The following is a 20,375-nucleotide window of genomic DNA, read 5'->3' as shown; positions in this document are numbered from 1 at the left end:
GACTACAAATTTCTAGCACAAAAAAAAGTTATATTCCAAAAGGTCCATATAATTGAATAGCCCGAGCCTGATAAGGTTGACCCAAAAACAAGTAAGTTGGTTTGATTAATCCAAATTTTATCGTTATTTTTTTTCGAACTTATTAATTTACTTTTGAAAGTTAGCACAAATATTTTTTTTTCAAATGTTTGTGAAATTTATTTTAATTCAATATTCAAAATTTATATTTATCATGTCTGTTCTATGTGTTTTTATTTTAATGGTTGACATAAAGCGTTTAGATGTAAAAATTAAAAAAATGAAAACCATTTGGAAAAAATGTGTATCTTTAATTATCTATCTTAAGGTTATGTACTAGTTATTATGTAAATTGACGTTGAAATAATATTCATTTAATATGGTATTAATTTGTTACAAATATAAATTATTAAAATAAATTAATTAATTATAGTATTTTTTATAAATTTTTCGAGCCCAATGAACTAACACAAAACCCAAAATTAAATTAAATTAAAAGCGTGAATTTCTAGCTCAAGAGAATTACAACAAAAATAACTCACTAAGAGGGTGTTTGGCTAAGCTTATTTTAAAGAGCTTAATTATAAGATGTTTTAAGAACTTATAAGATGTAGTTTTTTAAGAGCATATATTGTCAAAGTATTTGAGTAATTGATCTTATAAGCTAAAGAGAGAATTTTTAATTAGTGAGAGAGAATTTTTAATTAGTGAGAGAATTTTTAATTAGTGAGAGAAAATCGAATAGAAATGAAATTAGAATGGTGTATGATGAAATAAAAAATCATAGTTGAATTACTTTTGTAAAATGAGTGTTGCTTATAAAATAATGATAAAATAAGTTGGGATAGAGAAAGTTATTTTTTGGGAGCTTATAAGCTCTTGAAACTTATTTTTACAGCTTATATGTTCTTTAGGAGCTTATTTTATCAAACACTTTAAAAGAGCTTATAAGCTCAGCCAAATACCTTGTAAATAACCCAACAACTCGAACATGCTTATCCAAATCCACACGGGCTAGTGGATTGCATGTTCCTAAACTATTAAGGGCTTTATTTCTTGGTGCTGGCCCCCTTCACGACCGTGACCGGACAACTTGCATTTTGCACCACGTAGTTGCTCACACTACCAAGTAACACTCTGAATCAAAATTAAATTAATATCAGTCCAGCAAAGGAACATCATAAACAGTTCATATATTATATATAAAAAAATGTAATCTCGTGGTAATTAGGGAGCTGGATTCATCTTAATAATTAGTAATTTAGAGAAATTGCTTATAAGAAAGGGTAGATGGTGGCGGGGATTAATTTTAGCAAGAAAGTGCATATATGTTAGTATTATAAAAGAAATAAAGATGAAATGATAAAAAAAAAAATCTGACCTCTTGATAGCTCCTAAACCCCTGCTTCCAAGAATAAGTGCGTCAAGTTTGAGTTGTTCCACAGCATCACACAATTTCTCCCTTGGATCCCCCCAGTACACCTTCGTCACCACCTTCACCTGTCATTATAAATCGATCTTACTTCACCCACTTGATCAAATATCATTCTTGAGAGAGAGAGAGAGAGAGAGACCCTTCTGGTGTTGGAGACTGTATCAAGCATATCAAGAACCTCTGGATCAGGGGTGAGCCCATAGCGTTTCGCTACACTAATTTCTCGAAATTCTAACAGAGGTATCAACGCTGCAATCTCCAACCAAAAATTTGATCAGTGCATAAAAACATTCATGATCCATCAAGACACAAAAAAAGAAGAAAAACAATTCGTACGTGATCCAGTATCTTGAAAAAGCTGTTTATTAGTGGGATCAGCTTTTGGAGAAGCAACATGAATTATGATAATCTGATCTCCTTCTCCAACCAGGTTATGAATTGCCCAATTCAAAGCTAATTTGCTCGTTGCTGAATAGTCCATTCCAATCCCAACCAAACGTGATTTCGCCATTTTCTCTTTATATTATGTCTCTCTTGATTGAATAAAACACACACACAAAACCCGCTTAATTTCTCTTATTATACAATCTTGATATCTATCCATCTATATATATGCGTGATATATTAACATAAACAAATAATTATATATATGTATAATTATGTATATACACACTATATTGGATAGATTGGATTTTTCTTGAAGGAACTAGAATGGGGGATTTTAATAATGTAAGAGCATTTGGCTTTTGAGTCACACTTTAATCTTTAATGATAGGGAATTTCAGCACATAGGTTTACAAAAGACAAAAGTATTCATCAATCCCGGTTGAGTTGTATGGTATGACATTATTTTGGATTAATTAAGAGCATGATCAGCTCCAATATACTCTACTATTTTTTATAGTTAAAATAGTATTGGTTTTCTAAAGTAACACCATTCTCTACAAATATGATATTTCGATCTTATTTGTAATTTCAATGAACCTGTCTTACTTTGCACACATTTACAAATTTTTTCAATTAATTATATATACATCTGCTCAAACATTTCGATCACGTTAAAGACAAATATAAAATGATCGAGGTGAATTAATTGAATATGGAGCATATGTGCTTATATATTGTCACGACAACTTGGATAAGTTTCAAATAATATTACAGCTAACTTATGTGTAGAAATGGAGTTTAAATTTATTTAAGACCATTATCTTAGGGCTATTTGCAAAAATAGACCACTATTTTTCGGACTTGTAAAAATAGGTCAATTATTTTAGTTTTTGGTATTTTTAGACCACATGTGTATCCAATCAAGCTATTTTGGGCCACATTTTGACCCCAAAAAGTGGTCTATAAATGCTGAATTGAGCTCAAATGTGGCCTGAAAATGTCAAAAATTAAAATAATTGGCCTATTTTTGCAAATTCGAAAAATAGTGGCCTACACTACAAAAAAACGCGTGTTTACCGGCGTAAACTACCGGCGGCGCTTTTGCCGTCGGTACCTAACGGCGGCACGGCGGCGGCATTTCAGGCGACCCAAACCTTCGAAATTACCGGCCAGTTACCGACGGCAAACGCGCCGCCGTTAAGTTTTGAATATTCAATAAAACATTATTTTAACACAATTACCGACGGCGTTTTTGCCGTCGCTAGCTAGCGGCGGCAATTGCCCTCGGTAATGTCTAATATTAGGGCACGCGTAACCTCCTTTTTTCAGTTTTGCGCAAAACAGATCCCCCCACCCCCCGCCGCTTCTGCTGCTGCCTGCTGCTGCCACCAGCCGACCGCCGCCGTGCCCAGCCGCCCGGTAACTCTCTTTCTCTCTCTCTCTCTCTCTCTAGATATCATTTAATTTTAATTATATATATATATATATAATTTTTAAATTTAATTTGACTTATATTCTTTATTTGAGTTCGACGATTTCGTTTCGCCGCTTTCTTCACGACACCCGCTGGAAACCACCACCGTACGTACGCTTCTCTTGTTTAATTATTTATTTATGAATTTTTTTATGTATTTATATGTTAATTAAATAGATTTATTTGTTATATATAGTTAATAATTAATTTATAATTGGCTTTGTTTATAAATAAATTATATGAAGCATGAATAATTTTAAATTATATCAATTGAAGCATGATTAATTTTAAATTATATATATTAATCAATTAGTATATGTTGTTAGTTTAATTTTAAATTATGAAGCATGATTAATTTTAAATTATATTTTAAGTTGTTAATTTGTTAGAATAATTTATTTAAAAGGATCCTCCTTCTCTTCCAATTCCTTTCAGGGCTCAAAATCAACTTCGACAAGAGCAACTTGATGGCAGTTGGTGTCGAGAATGCGTGTTTAAGGAGGTGGGCAGGTTATCTCAACTGTAAGGAGGGATCTCTTCCTTTCAATTATCTCGGTATCAAGGTTGGGGGACGGATGAATAGCAGTGTGGAATGGAGTTGCGTGGTGGAAAAAGTGTTGAGGAAAATCAGAGGTTGGAAGAAGAAATCTCTTTCTTTGGCAGGGCGTATCGTTCTTGTGAAGTCGGTCCTTCAAGTCATCCCAGTGTTTCAATTGTCTTTTTCCTTCATTCCTAAATCGGTAATTCACGACCTCAACTCCGTTTTTGGAAAATTTTTGTGGGGGGGAAGTGGCGTGTCTAGGTCTATTGCTTGGTTCAAATGGAAAGACATGTGTGTCGACAAGCTTCAAGGGGGATTGGGCTTTCGAAACATTGAATGGTTTAACAAGGTCTTGGTGTTTAAATGGGTGTGGAGGTACTTGGTCGAGAGGGAGGCGCTGTGGGTCAGGGTGATTAAATCCTTGTACGGGGATTTGTCAAGAGGGGTGGGAGGGGAGTGGAGGGTGGAGAAAAGGGGCGGGATGAAGGGATGGTGGTCGAAAATTGTTGGGAGAGCAGGGAGGGAGGAAGAAAAGTGGTTTAGTGGCAATATTCAAAGGATTATGGGGAATGGTAGAGAGGTCAGTTTTTGGGGTGAGACGTGGGTGGGGAACAGCAACCTCAAGATCCTCTTCCCTAGACTCTTTAATCTTAGTCTCTTTAAAGATGGTAAGGTGCAGGAGGCTGGGGAATGGACGGAGGAAGGATGGGTGTGGGATCTCAAGTGGAGAAGGGAGCTGAGGGAGAGGGAGAAGGAGATGGAGGAAAATTTGAGGTCAGTCATTGGGGCGCTTTCTCCTTGCCTAGAACTTATGGACGGCTGGAGCTGGAAGAACGCAGCGGGGGGGAACTTCTCGACTAAAGCGGCCTATGAGGAGTGCGCAAAGGCGGAAGGTGATCATTTTGGGAGACACATTGAAGCTACTGCCCAAATGTGGACGGCACCGGCTCCTCACAAAGCCAGAGTGACAGCTTGGAGAAGCATTTGTAACAGGCTGCCAACCTGCGAAAACCTTCTCAAAAGGAATGTCCTCATCCCAGCCGAAGAACAGTGGTGCAATGCATGTGTGTGGAGGGAGGAAACAGCTGAACATTCTTTTCTCCATTGTCCGAAAGTCGATCGCGTGTGGGACAAAATCCATCAATGGATTGGAATGGAAACGGCTAAACCACAAAAAGTCGAAGATCATTTCATATCTTTCATTGGAGGAGGAAGAGGTAAAAGAAACAAGAACTTCCTTAAAGCTCTTTGGATTGGGACTGTTTGGCTGATCTGGAAGTATAGGAATGAGAGTAGGTTTGAGAACAAGAATTGGGAGGTGTCCAATCTTGTTAATGAGGTCAAAGGGAGGCTTTGGAGCTGGAACAAAATCTTCCATATTGTCGAGTTCAATGTTTCTTTTACCTTGTGGTGCTCTAACGAGTTCGCACCACTTGTTTGATGTTTTTGGTACTCCTAGTACCACCCCAGTTTTTTAATGAATTTTTTATTGATCAAAAAAAAAAATTTATATATGTTGGATAATTTTGTTAAATTAAATGTTAGGTGCTATGTGTTTATGAAATGTTATGTTATTATATATATTGTGGGATAGATTTAATCAATTTCTTAAGGATCTTCTCCCTTTGGGATAGAAATTGATTATTTCTTAAGGATCTTCTCCCAACAAATGATTGTTTTTAATTTAATTACCCTGATTTTTATTGCTTTTATTTGTATTGTATTATTGCTTCGACATTGGGGGGCCGGGTAGACCTAGCATAGGCTTAGTAAATTAGGACCACTATGGTCATTATAGTTGCTGGTAGAGTCGAGCACTTGGTAATTAGGATAGTGGGGTTATGCTGTCGAAATTTTGTTAGATTTCAAGTAATTGATTATATTTTATTTGTTTTTTTCAATTAGAATTTGCAAGAATGAGTGATAATCGTATGTGGATGTACGCGAGATACAATGATCGTACTGCATTTGAAACGGGGCTTGAGTTTTTCCTTGAGTGGGCGTTCAATCAAACGGCGTACACAGATGGACAAGGTAACATTAGGTGCCCGTGTAAGAAGTGCAAGAATCAAGCGTATTTAGATGTACCTACGGTCAGAAATGTGTGTGTAGATAAAAAAAATACAATTATAAGGTTGTTACATCCCAATTCTTGAATGAATAAACTAAAATCAAGGTACGACTAAAATTATAGAAATAAACAAGGGAAGAACCTTGTGAAATTCAAATAATAGGATAAAAAGTCGTGCAACGCCCTTTGAGTGAAGAAAGATAGAAATCCAGTGATACTAATCAATCAACATTCTAAACCTTAGGATCCATGCTTCTAATAACCAACGTGAAGTAACATAGTGCTAGAAATTGAGAATCTAAACTCAATAAGAAACATAATTTCAGAATTTAACATAAAAGTTTTAAGTTAGAGAAACAAAAGATAATAAGAGCTAGTGCAACAACGGAAGACAAAATACGAAGTTGAACCCTAGCCTCAGCTCTGCCCCGTTAGCACCGACCAATCAACCTGAAAAATATTTGAAAATATTTTTGAGCTATGTACTAATGTACTTAGTGGGCTGCAACTTTTAAAACATTTCATAATTCATAAGAGCAGTTTATCCAATTATACTTGACATGACTTAGAAGGTTTTAAAGTGAAATAACTTCTAAGCATGTTAAACATTTTATATATTTGCGCTAACATTTGCATGCCTCGAAATGATTGCTCAAAATTGAAAGGCAACAGGCTTCCTCGACAAGAGTTGAAATCTTTGAAGGAATCATACATTACCTAAGAACAAGTAAAAAGCATTTGTGACCCAAAATGTGTACCCCAAACAAACAATCAATTGATGAAATGATTTTTTTATTTCTAATTGGCAACGACTTGAAACGAAACCAAAACCAAAACCAACAACTCCCCTAAAAGTAGACAAAGACCACAAACAACTGAATTACTAGAATGCCCTCGAGGCACCATTTCTCAATCAGTATGTATATTATATATTAAAGGGTGTCATTTCCTCAATAAGTTGAATGAAATTTTAGAAGAAGAAGAAGAAAAAAAAAGAGTCGCAAATGTCTCTTTGGGGATGACCTAACCGAACCATGGTGAGGATATTTTTATATTTTCTATCAACACCTTTTAAATTGTGACATACCAAATTTATCATAATATGTGAAGCATAGGAGTTGGGTTACGTAATGTAATGCATGACTCAAATAGCCGGAATTAAAGATACCATGCACTCCTCCTCCGCATAAACTCAAATTTTATAAAATATTTATAATCAATTAATCCTACTTTTTCAGACCCGTTCAAATAAAAATCGATTTCCCTTTACAATACAGGATTGTAGAAATTGTAGAGAGAGAAGTAATTGATGCAGAATATTTTATTTTATTTTATTTTAAAATATTTTATATCATTTATATTTTAATTTTATTTAAATATATTGTTTAATTTCAATTTTTTGTGCACCGCACAAACGAGGGTAATAGTTAGTTGAAGCTGAAGTACCAATTAACCACCTTACTGGCACAATTCGAGAAGAATATCTTACAATAAGTCATAAGTGATTTGGAAATCTTTGTATTTGCATTGTTGAAAAATATATTGTGTCACGCAGCAACAAATTGCAACTGCAATTTCGTTTCAATGTCAGTAGCCATAAATGTATCATTTTTCCTAAAATTGGTCATAAATTGTTGGTTTGTGGTACCTCTATATTATGGTACCTCAACATCAATTAAGCCCTACCTTTCTTTTTTGACAACTGTTGTAATTATTCTAGCATTTTGGCCTTGAATTGCACCGGATGAGTAATACAAAGTTTGAGAGTGAGTTATCCAAAAATGTTACTATTTTTTTTTTTTTTTTGTGTAATTAAATTGGTTACTTTGTGCTTGTTTTCTATAAATACCGATCCAAGACCTCCTCCACACCTAACCAGCATACTTATCCTCAATTCATGCACTCCTCACTATACTCTTGATATCTCTAATACACACACGGACACACCTATCTAACTCTAGCACTGCGTAGAGAGACATGGATAACTTCAAGGTGGAGAGAAAAAACCCAGAGTTGATCGGTCCGACATCGACGACCAAGGGGGCCTCCGTTTCCAAACTCCGGTGATTCAATTCTACAGGAGAAACCCTTCCGCGGAAGGAAAAGACCCTGTGAAAGCGATCCGTGACGCCATTGCTAAGGCCTTGGTTTTCTACTACCCTTTCGCGGGGCGGCTGAGGGAGAGCGCCGCCGGGAAGCTGGTGGTGGAGTGCACCGGAGAGGGTGTGGTGTTCATTGAGGCTGATGCCGACGTGGCACTGCAGCAGCTCGGCGATACCCTCTACCCGCCCTTCCCTTACTTGCACAAGCTGCTCTATGATGTCCCACCCACTGCCGGAATCATCAATTGCCCTTTGTTACTTATTCAGGTGACCTATATCTATTAACTCAATTACTTGTATTAATTCCCAAATAGAATGAATTAAAACTGATTAAAAGGAGACAGGTGACACGGCTGACATGCGGCGGCTTTGTGTTTGCCCTCCGCTTGAATCATACAATAAGCGACGCCGTGGGACTGGCCCAGCTTTTGTCGGCGGTGGGCGAACTCGCCCGCGGAGATGAATCCCCTTCGATTCAACCTGTTTGGGAAAGGCACCTCCTTAGCGCTCGTAACCCGCCACGCGAGACATGCGCACACCACGAGTATGGCCACACAAGTGAAGGAAGCCACACCCAAGCTCACCACATTGTGGAGAGCAGCTTCTTCTTCAGTGCCACCGACATCTCCGCCCTCCGAAGCAGCCTACCGCCGCACCTCCGCGGCTGCTCCAGCTTCGAGATTGCGGCAGCTTGCACTTGGCGCTGCCGGGCAATCTCCCTTTCTCTACACCCTAAGGAGGAGATTAGAATCTCATGCATGGTGAATTGTCGGAAGCGAGTCAATCCGCCGCTCCCCAAGGGGTACTACGGCAATTGTATTGTCTACCCCGCCGCCGTCACAACTGCAGAGAAGTTGTCGTTGCAGCGGGCGGTGGAGCTGCTGAGAAACTCCAAATCACAAGCAACGGAGGAGTACGTCAAATCAGTTGCGGATCTAATGGTGATGAGAGGGCGACCCCTTTTCAAAGCGATAGGGACTTTTATAGTGTCTGATTTTACGCGGGCGGGTTTCGGTGAAACGGACTGTTAATACATAGTATTATCATTTTAGGATTGAACCGAGAACATAGAAGGATATAGAAGGATGGAAGAAGATTGTATATCTCTTTTTTTCTTGTTATTTCCTGCTGATACAATCATCCCTTTTATAGTATTAAGAAGGGAGCTGATATACAATATATTACTTCTACAACATCATGAGGATTCCTACAACATCATGAGGATCCCTATAATTAAGGGATCCTTTGATTATCTTTTGACTAACTTTATTTGTCTGCTGCTTTTACTTTATTCTCAACACTCCCCCTCAAGTTGAGTGACGGGATTTCCGATACTCAACTTGGAAAGAACTTCTGAAAAACTTTTGAAGTCTACAGCTTTGGTTAGGATATCAGCGAGCTGATCTTCAGACCTCACAAACGGGAGCTCCACAATCTTTTCCTCAATCTTTTCCTTGATGAAGTGCCTATCCACTTCGACATGTTTAGTTCTATCATGTTGAACTGGGTTCTCAGATATGCTGATGGCAGCCTTGTTGTCGCAGTACATTTGACACGTCTTTGTTGAGTGAAGTCCTAATTCCATCAACAGTCTTCTTAGCCAAAGGACTTCGGTTAACCCACTCTTGATCCCTCTGAATTCTGATTCTGCACTTGAGAGAGCAACCACCTTTTGTTTCTTGCTTCTCCATGAGACAAGATTTCCTCCCACAGATGCAAAGTATCCAGCTGTTGACTTTCTGTCATTCGGGTTTCCTGCCCAGTCAGCATCGGTGTAAGCTTGTATCTCAAGATGTCCAGTCTTTTTGAACAGCACTCCATAGTCAAAGGTCTTCTTCAAATATCTCACAATTCTGAGCGCAGCTTCCATGTGGTCAGCCTGTGGTTGGTGCATGAATTGACTAACAACACCAACAGCATAAGCAATGTCAGGTCGAGTATGAGATAGGTAGATAAGTTTCCCTACCAGACGCTGATATTGTCCTCGATCGGCTAACTGAGCTCCTTCCACAATTTGTAGCCCATGATTTATGATAATAGGAGTTTCTGCTGGCTTGCAATCTAGCATCCCAGTTTCAGCTAGGAGATCTAGAGTATACTTTTTCTGGTTGATGAAGATCCCCTTCTTTGATCTGAGAACTTCAATTCCGAGGAAGTATTTTAGTTTTCCTAAGTCCTTCATTTCAAACTCTTTGAACAAGCTTTCTTTCAACTTCTGAATCTCCTCTGTGTCATCCCCTGTTATGATCATGTCATCAACATAAATGACCAAACAAGAGATCAAATCACCTCGTTTCTTTAAGAATAAGGTGTGATCTGAGTTGCTTTGCTGGTACCCAAACTTCTTCATGGCTGCGGTGAATCTTCCAAACCAAGCTCTGGGAGACTGCTTGAGCCCATATAAGGTTTTCTTCAACTTGCAAACTTCACCTTCTCCAAAATCTCCTGAAAAACCTTGAGGCACCTCCATGTAGACTTCCCTCTCTTCTTCAAGCTCTCCATGAAGGAAAGCATTTGTAACATCGAACTGATGAAGATCCCAGTCTTTATTAGCAGCAATTGAGAGGAGTACTCTGACAGTGTTCATTTTTGCAACAGGTGAGAAGGTCTCCTCATAGTCGATCCCATACATCTGTGTGTATCCTTTTGCGACCAATCGAGCTTTGTAACGCTCAATAGATCCATCCGGTCTCCTTTTGATTGTGAAGACCCATTTGCATCCTACAGTTTTCTTCCCCTTTGGTAGTCTACACTTCTCCCATGTATGGTTTCGATTTAGTGCACCTATTTCGTTCTTCATGGCATCTCTCCAATGTGGAATCTTTAAGGCCTGTTCCGCATTCTTCAGGATTTCTTCGTCATACAAAGCTACTTCATAGGCAGCTGCAGTTTTGGAAAGGTTCCCTTTGGCGATACCCCCAATAGAATACCGAGAATTTCTCCCAGCTTTTTCGGGGGTATATCGTTTCGGAGGAACACCTCGTGTACTCCTTGGCGGTAGCACATATCTCCCCCTATCTTCCTCTGCTGTACACATATTTTCCTGTTCCACTTCTTCATCTTGAAAGATAGGATTAGTAAGCTCGGAAGGTAAGATGGTGGGTTCAGACATTCTTACCCCAGATATCAGATTAGGAGAGGATCTAGGCGACTCATGTAGTGGATTGGATTGTTCATATGTAGATGAAGTATGCTTGGTGGCCAGGTTAACTTCCTCTGTTGGATCTGCTTCCGGATCCGGCTTTGGCAACCAGCTTAACAGGTCAATTATACTCTATTTCTCTCTCTCCCCCTGACTGGTAAGATGGTTGTTGTAAAAGTATTCTGTTTCTAAAAAATTGCAGTTCATGGTGGTTAGGATTTGACGGGTTTGAGGATTGTAACACCGATACCCTTTTTGATTGACCCCATAACCAACAAAGACACACTTAAGAGCACAAGGAGAGAGCTTTGTTCGTTCATGTTTAGGAATATGAACGAATACAGAACTCCCAAAGATACGCGGTTGAAGAGTAAGGGTTTCAGGTATCTCAGCAAGGGTAGATAATTTTTGCAAAGGGGTTTTAAGCTGGAGGGTTCTGGTGGGGAGACGGTTTATAAGGTAAACAGAGGTTGCAACTGCTTCTGGCCAAAATGAGGTGGGTACTTTTGACTCAATCATCATGGCTCGAGTCATTTCAAGTAAAATTCGATTTTTCCTTTCAGCAACACCATTTTGTTCAGGAGTATGGGGGCATGTAGTTTGATGGATTAAACCTTTTTGGTGACAAAAATGTTTCATGGAATGATTAATAAACTCCCCCCCATTATCTGTTCTAAGGGTTTGAATATTTTTCTGAAATTGAGTTTGCACCATGGTATAGAAATGAGTAAACTTTTCAAAAACTTCAGATTTGTGTTTTAGAAAATATACCCACGTCATCCTAGTGCAATCATCAATAAAGAGCAAAAAATATCTAAAATTTTGACCCCCCATGATAGGTGACGGACCCCAAACATCAGAATGAACAAGTGAAAAAATCGAGTTTACTTGAGTATTATTAGGCTTAAAAGATTGTCTGTGACTTTTGGCCAAAATACAAGTCTCACAAGATAAACCCTCAGTTTTCATAAGTTTAGGAAATAAAAGCTTAAGATAACCCGTGGAAGGATGCCCTAAACGTCGGTGCCAAAGCCAGGCTTCCCGGTCTGCAGTTCCGTGAGCCAGCATCACCTTGCCTTGTTGAGCTATCTCATCCACATAGTACAGTCCATCCCGCTCAGTGCCACGCCCAATAATCTCTCCCGTTCTGATATCCTGAAGAAGACAGAAATGGGGATGCATGAGCATGGTACAGTTTAGTTCCTTTGTAACATGACTGATAGACAGTAATTTGTGTGAAAGAGATGGAACATATAGGCAATTAGATAATTTTAAAGTGGGAGTAATTTCTATAGTTCCGGCTCCTTCAACTTTAGTCAATTCACCACTAGCAGTTTGGACATGGATTCTAAAGGATTGTGATGACTCAACGATATCGGTTTTATCAAATGTCATTGTATCTGTGGCACCACAATCAAAAATCCATCCTCGATCCCTAACTTCTGTTTTATTTGACACTTGGTAGGCACGAGAGGTATTTATGGAATTTATGTATAAATATGGGTCATTTTCAGATTTGTTGAAAACTTGGGGTTCTCTATGTAATTCATCTGAATTTAGGGGCTCAAAATAATTTGAATGGGGTGCATTTTGTGATTTATTCGAACTTGTGGACCGAAAGGGAATAAAATGGGGTTTATTTTGGAATTTTCGAAAAGTTGGAGGGTTTAGTGGATATCCACCAAACCCTATACCTGAATCACCTTCTCCTTCCCCCATTTGCGCCGCTTCCCTCACAGCCGCTGCTCCCCTTTTCTCTCCCATCGGATGATGGCTGCCGCCCACCGCTACTGCCGAGCCGGCGATTTCTTGGCTGTCCATGGTCACCGCTACCTTCCCCTTAGCTGTTCCTCGGTTTTTGTCCCACCATTCGGGATACCCCACGATCTGAAAACACATCTCTTTTGTGTGTTTCTGCATCCCACAGTGGCTGCAATATAATTTCGACTTGTCCTCCTTCTTTCGCTGCGACGGGGCGCCGGAGCGATTTTGTTGGTGAGGTCGAGCGGTGTTGATTGGTGGCGGTCCTTCTGATCGTGAGAACAGGGGTCGAGCAGCAGCAAGACCCGTGCCGATTCCTCCCTGTGATGCGATCTCCAAGTCGGCGTGGTTGGTTGCCGGTTGCAAAATCAGTAGCCGGGCGGCCTCCCGTCTCACTTTTGAAAATGCCGATTCAGCTGAGGGAGATGGAGATTCCTTGAGGATATCTCGCCGGATGTTGTCGTATCTCGCATCTAATCCCGATAGGAATTGGAATAGTCGCCGGTTTTCAATCAATTTTCGGTACTTTGTGATTCCTTTTTCGCAACAATCGATGGGATTGGGTTCTCTTCTGTCGATATTGAGCCAAATCGCCTGTAAGTTGTTCCAATAATCCTCCAATGTTAGTTGCCCTTGATTTACTTTGTTTGCTCTTACTTCCAGATCGTAAATCTGGAGTGGATCAGTAGTTCCACTTCCATATGTAACGGCCAAGCTATCCCATACGGCTTTAGCAGTTTGGTGTTGGGCGAAATTGAGTACTAACTTCCCTTCCATGTTCTGTAGCAGTGTTCGCTATTATTTTCACCACGCCGCAAGTATACGGTGTAGTTGCAATAAGTGGAAGCAAGGTCGTATTCCACAAGGATTGGTGAATTTAAACTTCTAAATATTATTAATAAGTTGTTTTCAATCTATTTAGACAACCAAAGTTCAAGAGGTATTGAAAACTAAAACAAAGCTAAATTAAAGCAAGCAAAGTAAATAACAATAACATAAACTTAGTGAATAAATTGGGGAATGACTTGAATGAAAGTTATCCTAGGGACTAGATTTCGATGGATCGTAATGAACTTCAATCTAAATCAATATAAATCTTGATATGGCCTACTTATCTAGGGCGATCTCCCCACTAGTTTTAGCCCCCTCCCGGACGACTAAAACAGTAGATTACGGGTCATAATTGCCGTCCCCGGTCAATTTCTAACCTATAACTCCCAAGAGCACAAAAGATCAACAAGCCCTCACCCACCTCTCAACCTCCCGGTTTATTGAGATGATATGTATCAAACTCCTAATCTATTGTAATTATCCTCTCCCGATTCAAATCACAAATTAGAAATGCACAAAAGATGGCCAACCAATCATACAAGAGATAAATCTAGGACTTGAAAAGATAACAATAAGCACAATCAAGATATATATTGAACAAAGAAATCAATCCATTACAAATCCATCTAATCTAATCCCTAAGATAAGAGATTTTAGCCAAGCATATTCATAATAAAAGCAAATCTCAAGTCATAAGAAAACATAAATAAAGATATAGAGAGATAGAGATTCATAGACAAATCCTATAATCTTGATCTTCAATCATGTAGTCTTGATGAGCTCCTTTCCAAGTCTTCCCCTTCTTTATTTGATTTTGGTGTTGTTTTTGTGTGTGGAAGAGAGAAAAAATGGTAGAGAATGGAGGCTAGGGTTTGGGATTGGAGAGTTGGGGAAGATGAAGTGGGTGTGTGTGGTTGGGGATGATGAATAGTGTGAGGAAAAGGGGGAGAAAGGGGTTTAAGGGCTGAAAAACGCGACTCCGCTCTTTTCCCGCGGTCATGGCCCGCGCCCGTGGTGCTCAAACGTGGGCAAAACTCAGGGAACCCGCGGTCCCGCCCCGCGGCCGCGGGTGGTGACCGCGGTACACCCCTGGAATTGGGAACAGCTGACCTGCGGTCCCACCCCGCGGCCGCGGGTGGTGACCGCGGGGTACTGGGCGTTTTGCACAGTCCGCTCGTTTTGCTCCGTTCTCCCTCGTCCGGACTCGGATTTGGTCGCCGTTTGCGCTCACGGATTCCTCTCGAGACGTACTTCAATCTCATATCTTCAAAATGCTCCAATTAATCCTTTATTTTTCCTGAAATTACTCCAAAACTACACCAAGATATCAAATCTTCATAAAACTAAATATTCGGGCACAAACAAGCATTCACAAGCAAAACATGAAGGGAAATGACAACAAAACATGTGGAATTGAGGTATGAAAACCATGTTTGTCAAGCAGCCATGAAAACACGGACAAATCTGCTTCTTCCCATTTGTAGTAGTCGGGATCCGTTGTTTTTGGTGGTGATGGTTGGCCGGTTATGTGACTGGATTTGCCTCTGCTTCCTATGGCCACCTTCATAAGACGGGCCCATACGGCATAGTTGTTGCCGTCCAGCTTGAATCCCAGCGAGACGTTGTTTGAGTTTTGTACCAGATTTGCAATCTGTAACGTTAACTCATTTGGATTTGTTGTTGTAGTTTCACTCTCACCCTCTGACATGTTGTGGGTGTTCTGTTTTTTTTCAGGAAGGGGGGCTGTTCAGCCTTGATTCGAGACAAAGGTTTGTAGAAAGGTATAGGAACAATGATGAAAATAACTGAGTTCCATGGTTAATCCTGCTTTGATACCATGTTAATACATAGTATTATCATTTTAGGATTGAACCGAGAACATAGAAGGATATAGAAGGATGGAAGAAGATTGTATATCTCTTTTTTTCTTGTTATTTCCTGCTGATACAATCATCCCTTTTATAGTATTAAGAAGGGAGCTGATATACAATATATTACTTCTACAACATCATGAGGATTCCTACAACATCATGAGGATCCCTATAATTAAGGGATCCTTTGATTATCTTTTGACTAACTTTATCTTTTGACTAACTTTATTTGTCTGCTGCTTTTACTTTATTCTCAACACGGACTACGGTTGGGGCACGGCGGCGTACGGTGGCCCGGCCCAATGCAGAGATCTGATTCCTGGAATAGTAAGTTATGTTCTATCATATAACAAGGGAATGGTGGTCACCATGTGCTTACCGCCGAACGCCATGGACAAATTCACAGATGAAATTCAGACGGCCATGACGGCTGCTCGGAAAAGCTTAGTCATTAGAACGTCGCCGCTCTGATATGGAAATTATAATATTCTTCCCTACAAATTACACTCAATCAAATTTCATGTTATGGCCTAGAACGCCACGGATGTGTTCGCCAAGGAGCTTGCAAAACATTAACCAAAATTTTCTTTTTTGACTACAGGATTAAACGGGTGAAAATGAAATAGAATGAATATAATAACTCTTATTATTAGATAAACATGCATGTGCTAAAATAGAGAATTTGGCAAGGACAACGATGATGGATGTGTGTAAATGTGAATTGTTCGTGTTTCATATAAAGATAAACATAAGCTGAAATAGATATTTTAACAATGACAACGATGATGCCTGCAATGGCATCAGGCATCAGGGGCAACACAAGATGATAAAGATTTAGAATAGGCAGAGACTTTGGGGAATATTGGAGTGGGGAGAGGGTTGAAGTTTGGGAAAGATGGGAAATGAGATGGAGGGGAAGATGAATTGGGGGAGGGGGATGAATCGATTAGGGGTGATCGAGGAAGATGATGAGGGCTTTAACATTTTTTTATATATATAAATATTTTAATTTTATTTTATACTCCCTTCGTTCGCCAAAAGTATAGCACTTTGGTTGGGCACATATTTAATAAAATTAGTGATGATTTTGATGTAGCGGAGAAAGGGTCCCACCACTTTATGAGACGTGTGGTTAAAATTGAATTTGGGATGAATTTTTTTAAATAAAGAGTGTTTGTAAGGATAAAATATAAAAGTGGATGGTGGGACCATTGCCTAAAAAAGAAAGTGACATAACCTATGTGGACGCCCAATATAATAATTGTGACATAATTTTAGCGAACGGAGGGAGTAATATATAGTCATAAATAGTACTCCCTCCGTCCCGTTAATAATGGCACGTTTTCCTTTTTGGGTTGTCCCGCTATTGATGACACGTTTCCTATTTTGGAAAAAATAAGGGAGTGATTAATGTTAATTAAAATCCTATCAAACCATAATCTTAATTAGCATATCATACCCTAATCTTTTCTCCCCCACCTAATTTTTCACTTCTCGATTCCCCACAGTCAGGCTCATCCCTCATCCTCTCTCTACTTCTCATTTCCCATCCGTCGTCCCTCCACCACCACCAGCATCGCCGCTTCCAATTCGCAGCCTCCGTCCTCCTCTTTCCTCCACTGGTTCGTTTACCTCCACCCTCTCATTTTCTCCACTGGTGTGCCGCCTACGCGCTCCTATCTCTGTCGCCTCGTGTCGCCGCCGACCCCCGCCCTCCAATCTCGCCGCTTTCACCCACCGCCTCGTTGCTTGACAGAGCAGGGAGAGAAATAGAGAGCAGGACGGAAAGGGGTTTCAGGCGTGGCGATAGGTGCAGCGGCATCTCTCCACCTCCGCCAGATCTACGGCTCCTCCACTTCCGCCAGATCTGCGGCGTCTCCTTCACTTCCGTCAAATCTTTAGTTGGTCCTGGGTTTTCTTAATTTTATTCGTTTAGCTTTTGATTCTAGTTCAGAGACCTGACTCCTGAGAACAAATCATCGGTGGAAAGAAATCCTGATTGAGATGATTATGCTTGAAATATGAATTTTGTGGATGTCTGCTTCATCGTTTAAAATAAATTGCTTAAAGAAACTTTTTTGCACAAGGAAATTGTCAGATCTTCATCACATTTCTGTTTTTTGGGGTGGAGGGTGACGAAGAGGTGAAGGGACGACGGCGGCGCCACCGGCCTCGCCGGTGATGAAAGCGCCGGCGACAGCAGCATCATAATATTGGATGGATGAGATTTTCTTTTGTTAATAATATTTAAAATTAATTAATCATAACATTAAAGATGTGGGACATACACTTTATCTCCTAATATATCTCTCCTTAATACCCGTGCCGAAAAGAAACGAGCCATTAATACCGGGACGGAGGGAGTATTATTTTACATAATAATAAGAAATGGATAGTTTAATATTCCATCCGTATACAATAAGTGTGGTGTGGATGGAAGGACATGAATTTTAAGAAAATATTGAGGGATGCGTGTAAGGTAGAGAAATGGTGGCCATCAAGTGATTTTTAGGTAATTAATAAATGATTTGTGAGATAAGTTTTAAAGTGTGTCACTCTTTTCCGAGCAGCTTGTGAAGCTCATTTATGAATTTGTCCATGGCGTTTGGCGGTAAGCTCATGGTCAGCACCATTCCCTTTGTATCCTGATAAGGTAGAGCATAGCTAACTACTCCAGGCACCAAATCAATACCGCATTGGGCAAGGCCGCCGTACGCCGCCGGGCCCCACCCAAACTCCACCTTGCTAAAACCAGCCCACCTTAAATCAGACACTATATAAGTCCCCGCCACTCTGAAAGCCGGCCGCCCGCTCATCACCATCAGATCCGCAACTGATCTCACGTACTCCTCCGCCGCCTGTGCTTTCGTGCTTCTCACCAACTCCACCGCGTACTGTAACGGATTTGTGCATAATCTCTCTGCCGTTGTGACGGCCGCCGGGTACACAATAGCGTTTCCGTAGTACCCCTCCGGCAGCGGCGGGTTGAACAGCTTCCGACAATTCACTAAGCATGAGATTCTGATCTCTTCGTTGGGGTCTTGATAGAGGGAGATTGCCCGGCTGCGCCAAGTGCAAGCCACCGCAATCTCAAAAGTGGTGCAGCGGCCGAGGTGCGGAGGTAAGATGCTGCGGAGGGCGGAGATGTCGGCGGCAGTGAAGACGAAGCTGCGCTCCACCATGTTGTCAGCTGGGATTGTGCTCCCTTCAGTATTGTCGCCGTACTCGTAGTGCGTGCATGTCATGCGCGGAGGGTTACGGGCGCTCAGGAGGTGCCTTTCCCAAACAGGTTGAATCAAAGGGGCCTCAGCTCCGCGGGCGAGTTCGCCCATGGCTGACATAAATTGGACTATTCCAGCGGCGTCGCTCAGCGTATGATTCAGGCGGATGGCTAGCACAAACCCGCCGCATGTCAGCCGTGTCACCTACATGCCCCATTAATCAATTTAATTAATCCTAAATATCACTTGAAATTCTAAACTATCAATAATACTTACTTCAACTCCTCCGTCCATAAAAAAATAATCCTAAAATGGGACGGATTTTTAAGGGTTATAGCAACAATAAACTCATAAAATAACTTTAATAGCTGCCATATCAAAAGTTTAAACTTAAAAAGTCTTACTATAACCTATCTCTGGAATAATGAACTAAAAAAGCAACTTCGTTTCTTTGCTATATATGTAATTATGTAACCACTAATAACTTACTACTTAAAAGGATATTTAACGATTTGATTATTCATCTGTTTGCGTAAAACAACGTAAACAAAATTATATACATGCTGATGCATAGTATATCTATCCTAACTATGGTTCATCAATCCTCAAATAGTATTTATTTATAGTTAAAATTTAATTAAAGTGGATACGAAAGAGGGAGCGCGGGCCTGAATAAGTAGAAGTTAATTTAGAATATATATAAGTACCTGAATAAGCAATAAAGGACAATGGAGGATTCCCGCAGTGGCAGGGAGATGGTGAAGCAGCTTGTTCAAATATGGGAACGGCGGATAGAGGGCATCCCCGAGCTGCTGCAGTGCCACGTCAGCATCAGCCTCAACGAACACAACCCCTTCTCCGGTGCACTCCACCACCAGCTTCCGGTCCCCACGCTCCCTCAGCCGCCCCGCAAAAGGGTAGTAGAAAACCAAGGCCTTGGCAATGGCGTCGCGGATCACCTTCACAGGGTCCTTACCTGCCGCACAGGGGTTGCTTCGGTAGAATTGTATCACCGGAGTTTGGAAACGGAGGCCCTCTTGGTCGTCGATATCAGAGAGTAGCTTCAATTCATGAGGCGTTGGCTCTGCCGGAGTTATGAGCTCTGGGTTTTTCCTCGCCACTTTGAAGTTTAAAGTTTTCCTAGTGTACTCCATCTCTCTACGTGTCTGTGTGTTTGGGAGAGAATTTAGTGTATGATGTGTGGACTCGTGAACGACACAGGAATTTAGTTCCAGGCTCAACTTATATGGGGTTTGGGAGGCGATAGTCCCCGATTTTTATGGGGTTTGGGAGCGATAGTCCCCGATTTTTTAGTTCACGTAATTATGGTGTGGCTCTTCATATACTATAACGTGCAATTTATATTTTATTTTTTAAATGACATTGCACAAAATGAAATCGTTTTATGTCATCATTTAAAAAAAATTATAAACTGACCTTCAACGCGATTTGATCAACTAACTAACGTGATAACATGGCGTCGTTTGTTGCCATCTCATTTAAAGTAATAAAAAATCAATT

The 20,375-nt window shown here is 40.3% G+C and overlaps 3 protein-coding genes and 1 long non-coding RNA gene across 4 annotated transcripts; 2 read left to right on the top strand and 2 right to left on the bottom strand.

Annotated features, from left to right (window-relative positions):
• Positions 1 to 814: 814 nt before the first annotated feature.
• Positions 815 to 2,253, bottom strand: LOC131021969 (universal stress protein PHOS34). The gene is made up of 4 exons (XM_057951303.1): positions 1,790 to 2,253; positions 1,593 to 1,702; positions 1,400 to 1,518; positions 815 to 1,155 (listed from the first exon to the last, which is right to left on the bottom strand). Exons 1-4 carry the CDS (start codon positions 1,962 to 1,964, stop codon positions 1,068 to 1,070), a joined length of 492 nt encoding a protein of 163 aa, XP_057807286.1. The 5' UTR covers positions 1,965 to 2,253; the 3' UTR covers positions 815 to 1,067.
• Positions 2,254 to 2,394: 141 nt separating this feature from the next.
• Positions 2,395 to 7,218, top strand: LOC131021970 (uncharacterized). Its single transcript, XR_009101114.1, has 3 exons — positions 2,395 to 3,259; positions 3,368 to 3,421; positions 5,761 to 7,218. It is a non-coding gene; the product is annotated as an uncharacterized LOC131021970 (long non-coding RNA).
• Positions 7,219 to 7,911: 693 nt separating this feature from the next.
• LOC131023498 (benzyl alcohol O-benzoyltransferase-like) lies at positions 7,912 to 9,074 on the top strand (the record flags this gene model as incomplete). The annotated part of the gene is made up of 2 exons (XM_057953041.1): positions 7,912 to 8,301; positions 8,343 to 9,074. Coding segments are annotated over 2 exons (1,107 nt in total), but the record flags the coding sequence as incomplete, so codon positions are not given.
• Positions 9,075 to 17,976: 8,902 nt separating this feature from the next.
• LOC131021968 (benzyl alcohol O-benzoyltransferase-like) lies at positions 17,977 to 20,172 on the bottom strand. Its single transcript, XM_057951302.1, has 2 exons — positions 19,562 to 20,172; positions 17,977 to 19,058 (listed from the first exon to the last, which is right to left on the bottom strand). Exons 1-2 carry the CDS (start codon positions 20,006 to 20,008, stop codon positions 18,186 to 18,188), a joined length of 1,320 nt encoding a protein of 439 aa, XP_057807285.1. The 5' UTR covers positions 20,009 to 20,172; the 3' UTR covers positions 17,977 to 18,185.
• Positions 20,173 to 20,375: the final 203 nt, after the last annotated feature.

The sequence above is a fragment of the Salvia miltiorrhiza genome, chromosome 4 (assembly GCF_028751815.1).
Source record: "Salvia miltiorrhiza cultivar Shanhuang (shh) chromosome 4, IMPLAD_Smil_shh, whole genome shotgun sequence".
Lineage (NCBI taxonomy): Eukaryota > Viridiplantae > Streptophyta > Magnoliopsida > Lamiales > Lamiaceae > Salvia > Salvia miltiorrhiza.
Note: the sequence above shows the minus strand (reverse complement) of the source record. Positions and strands in the feature narration are given on the sequence as shown.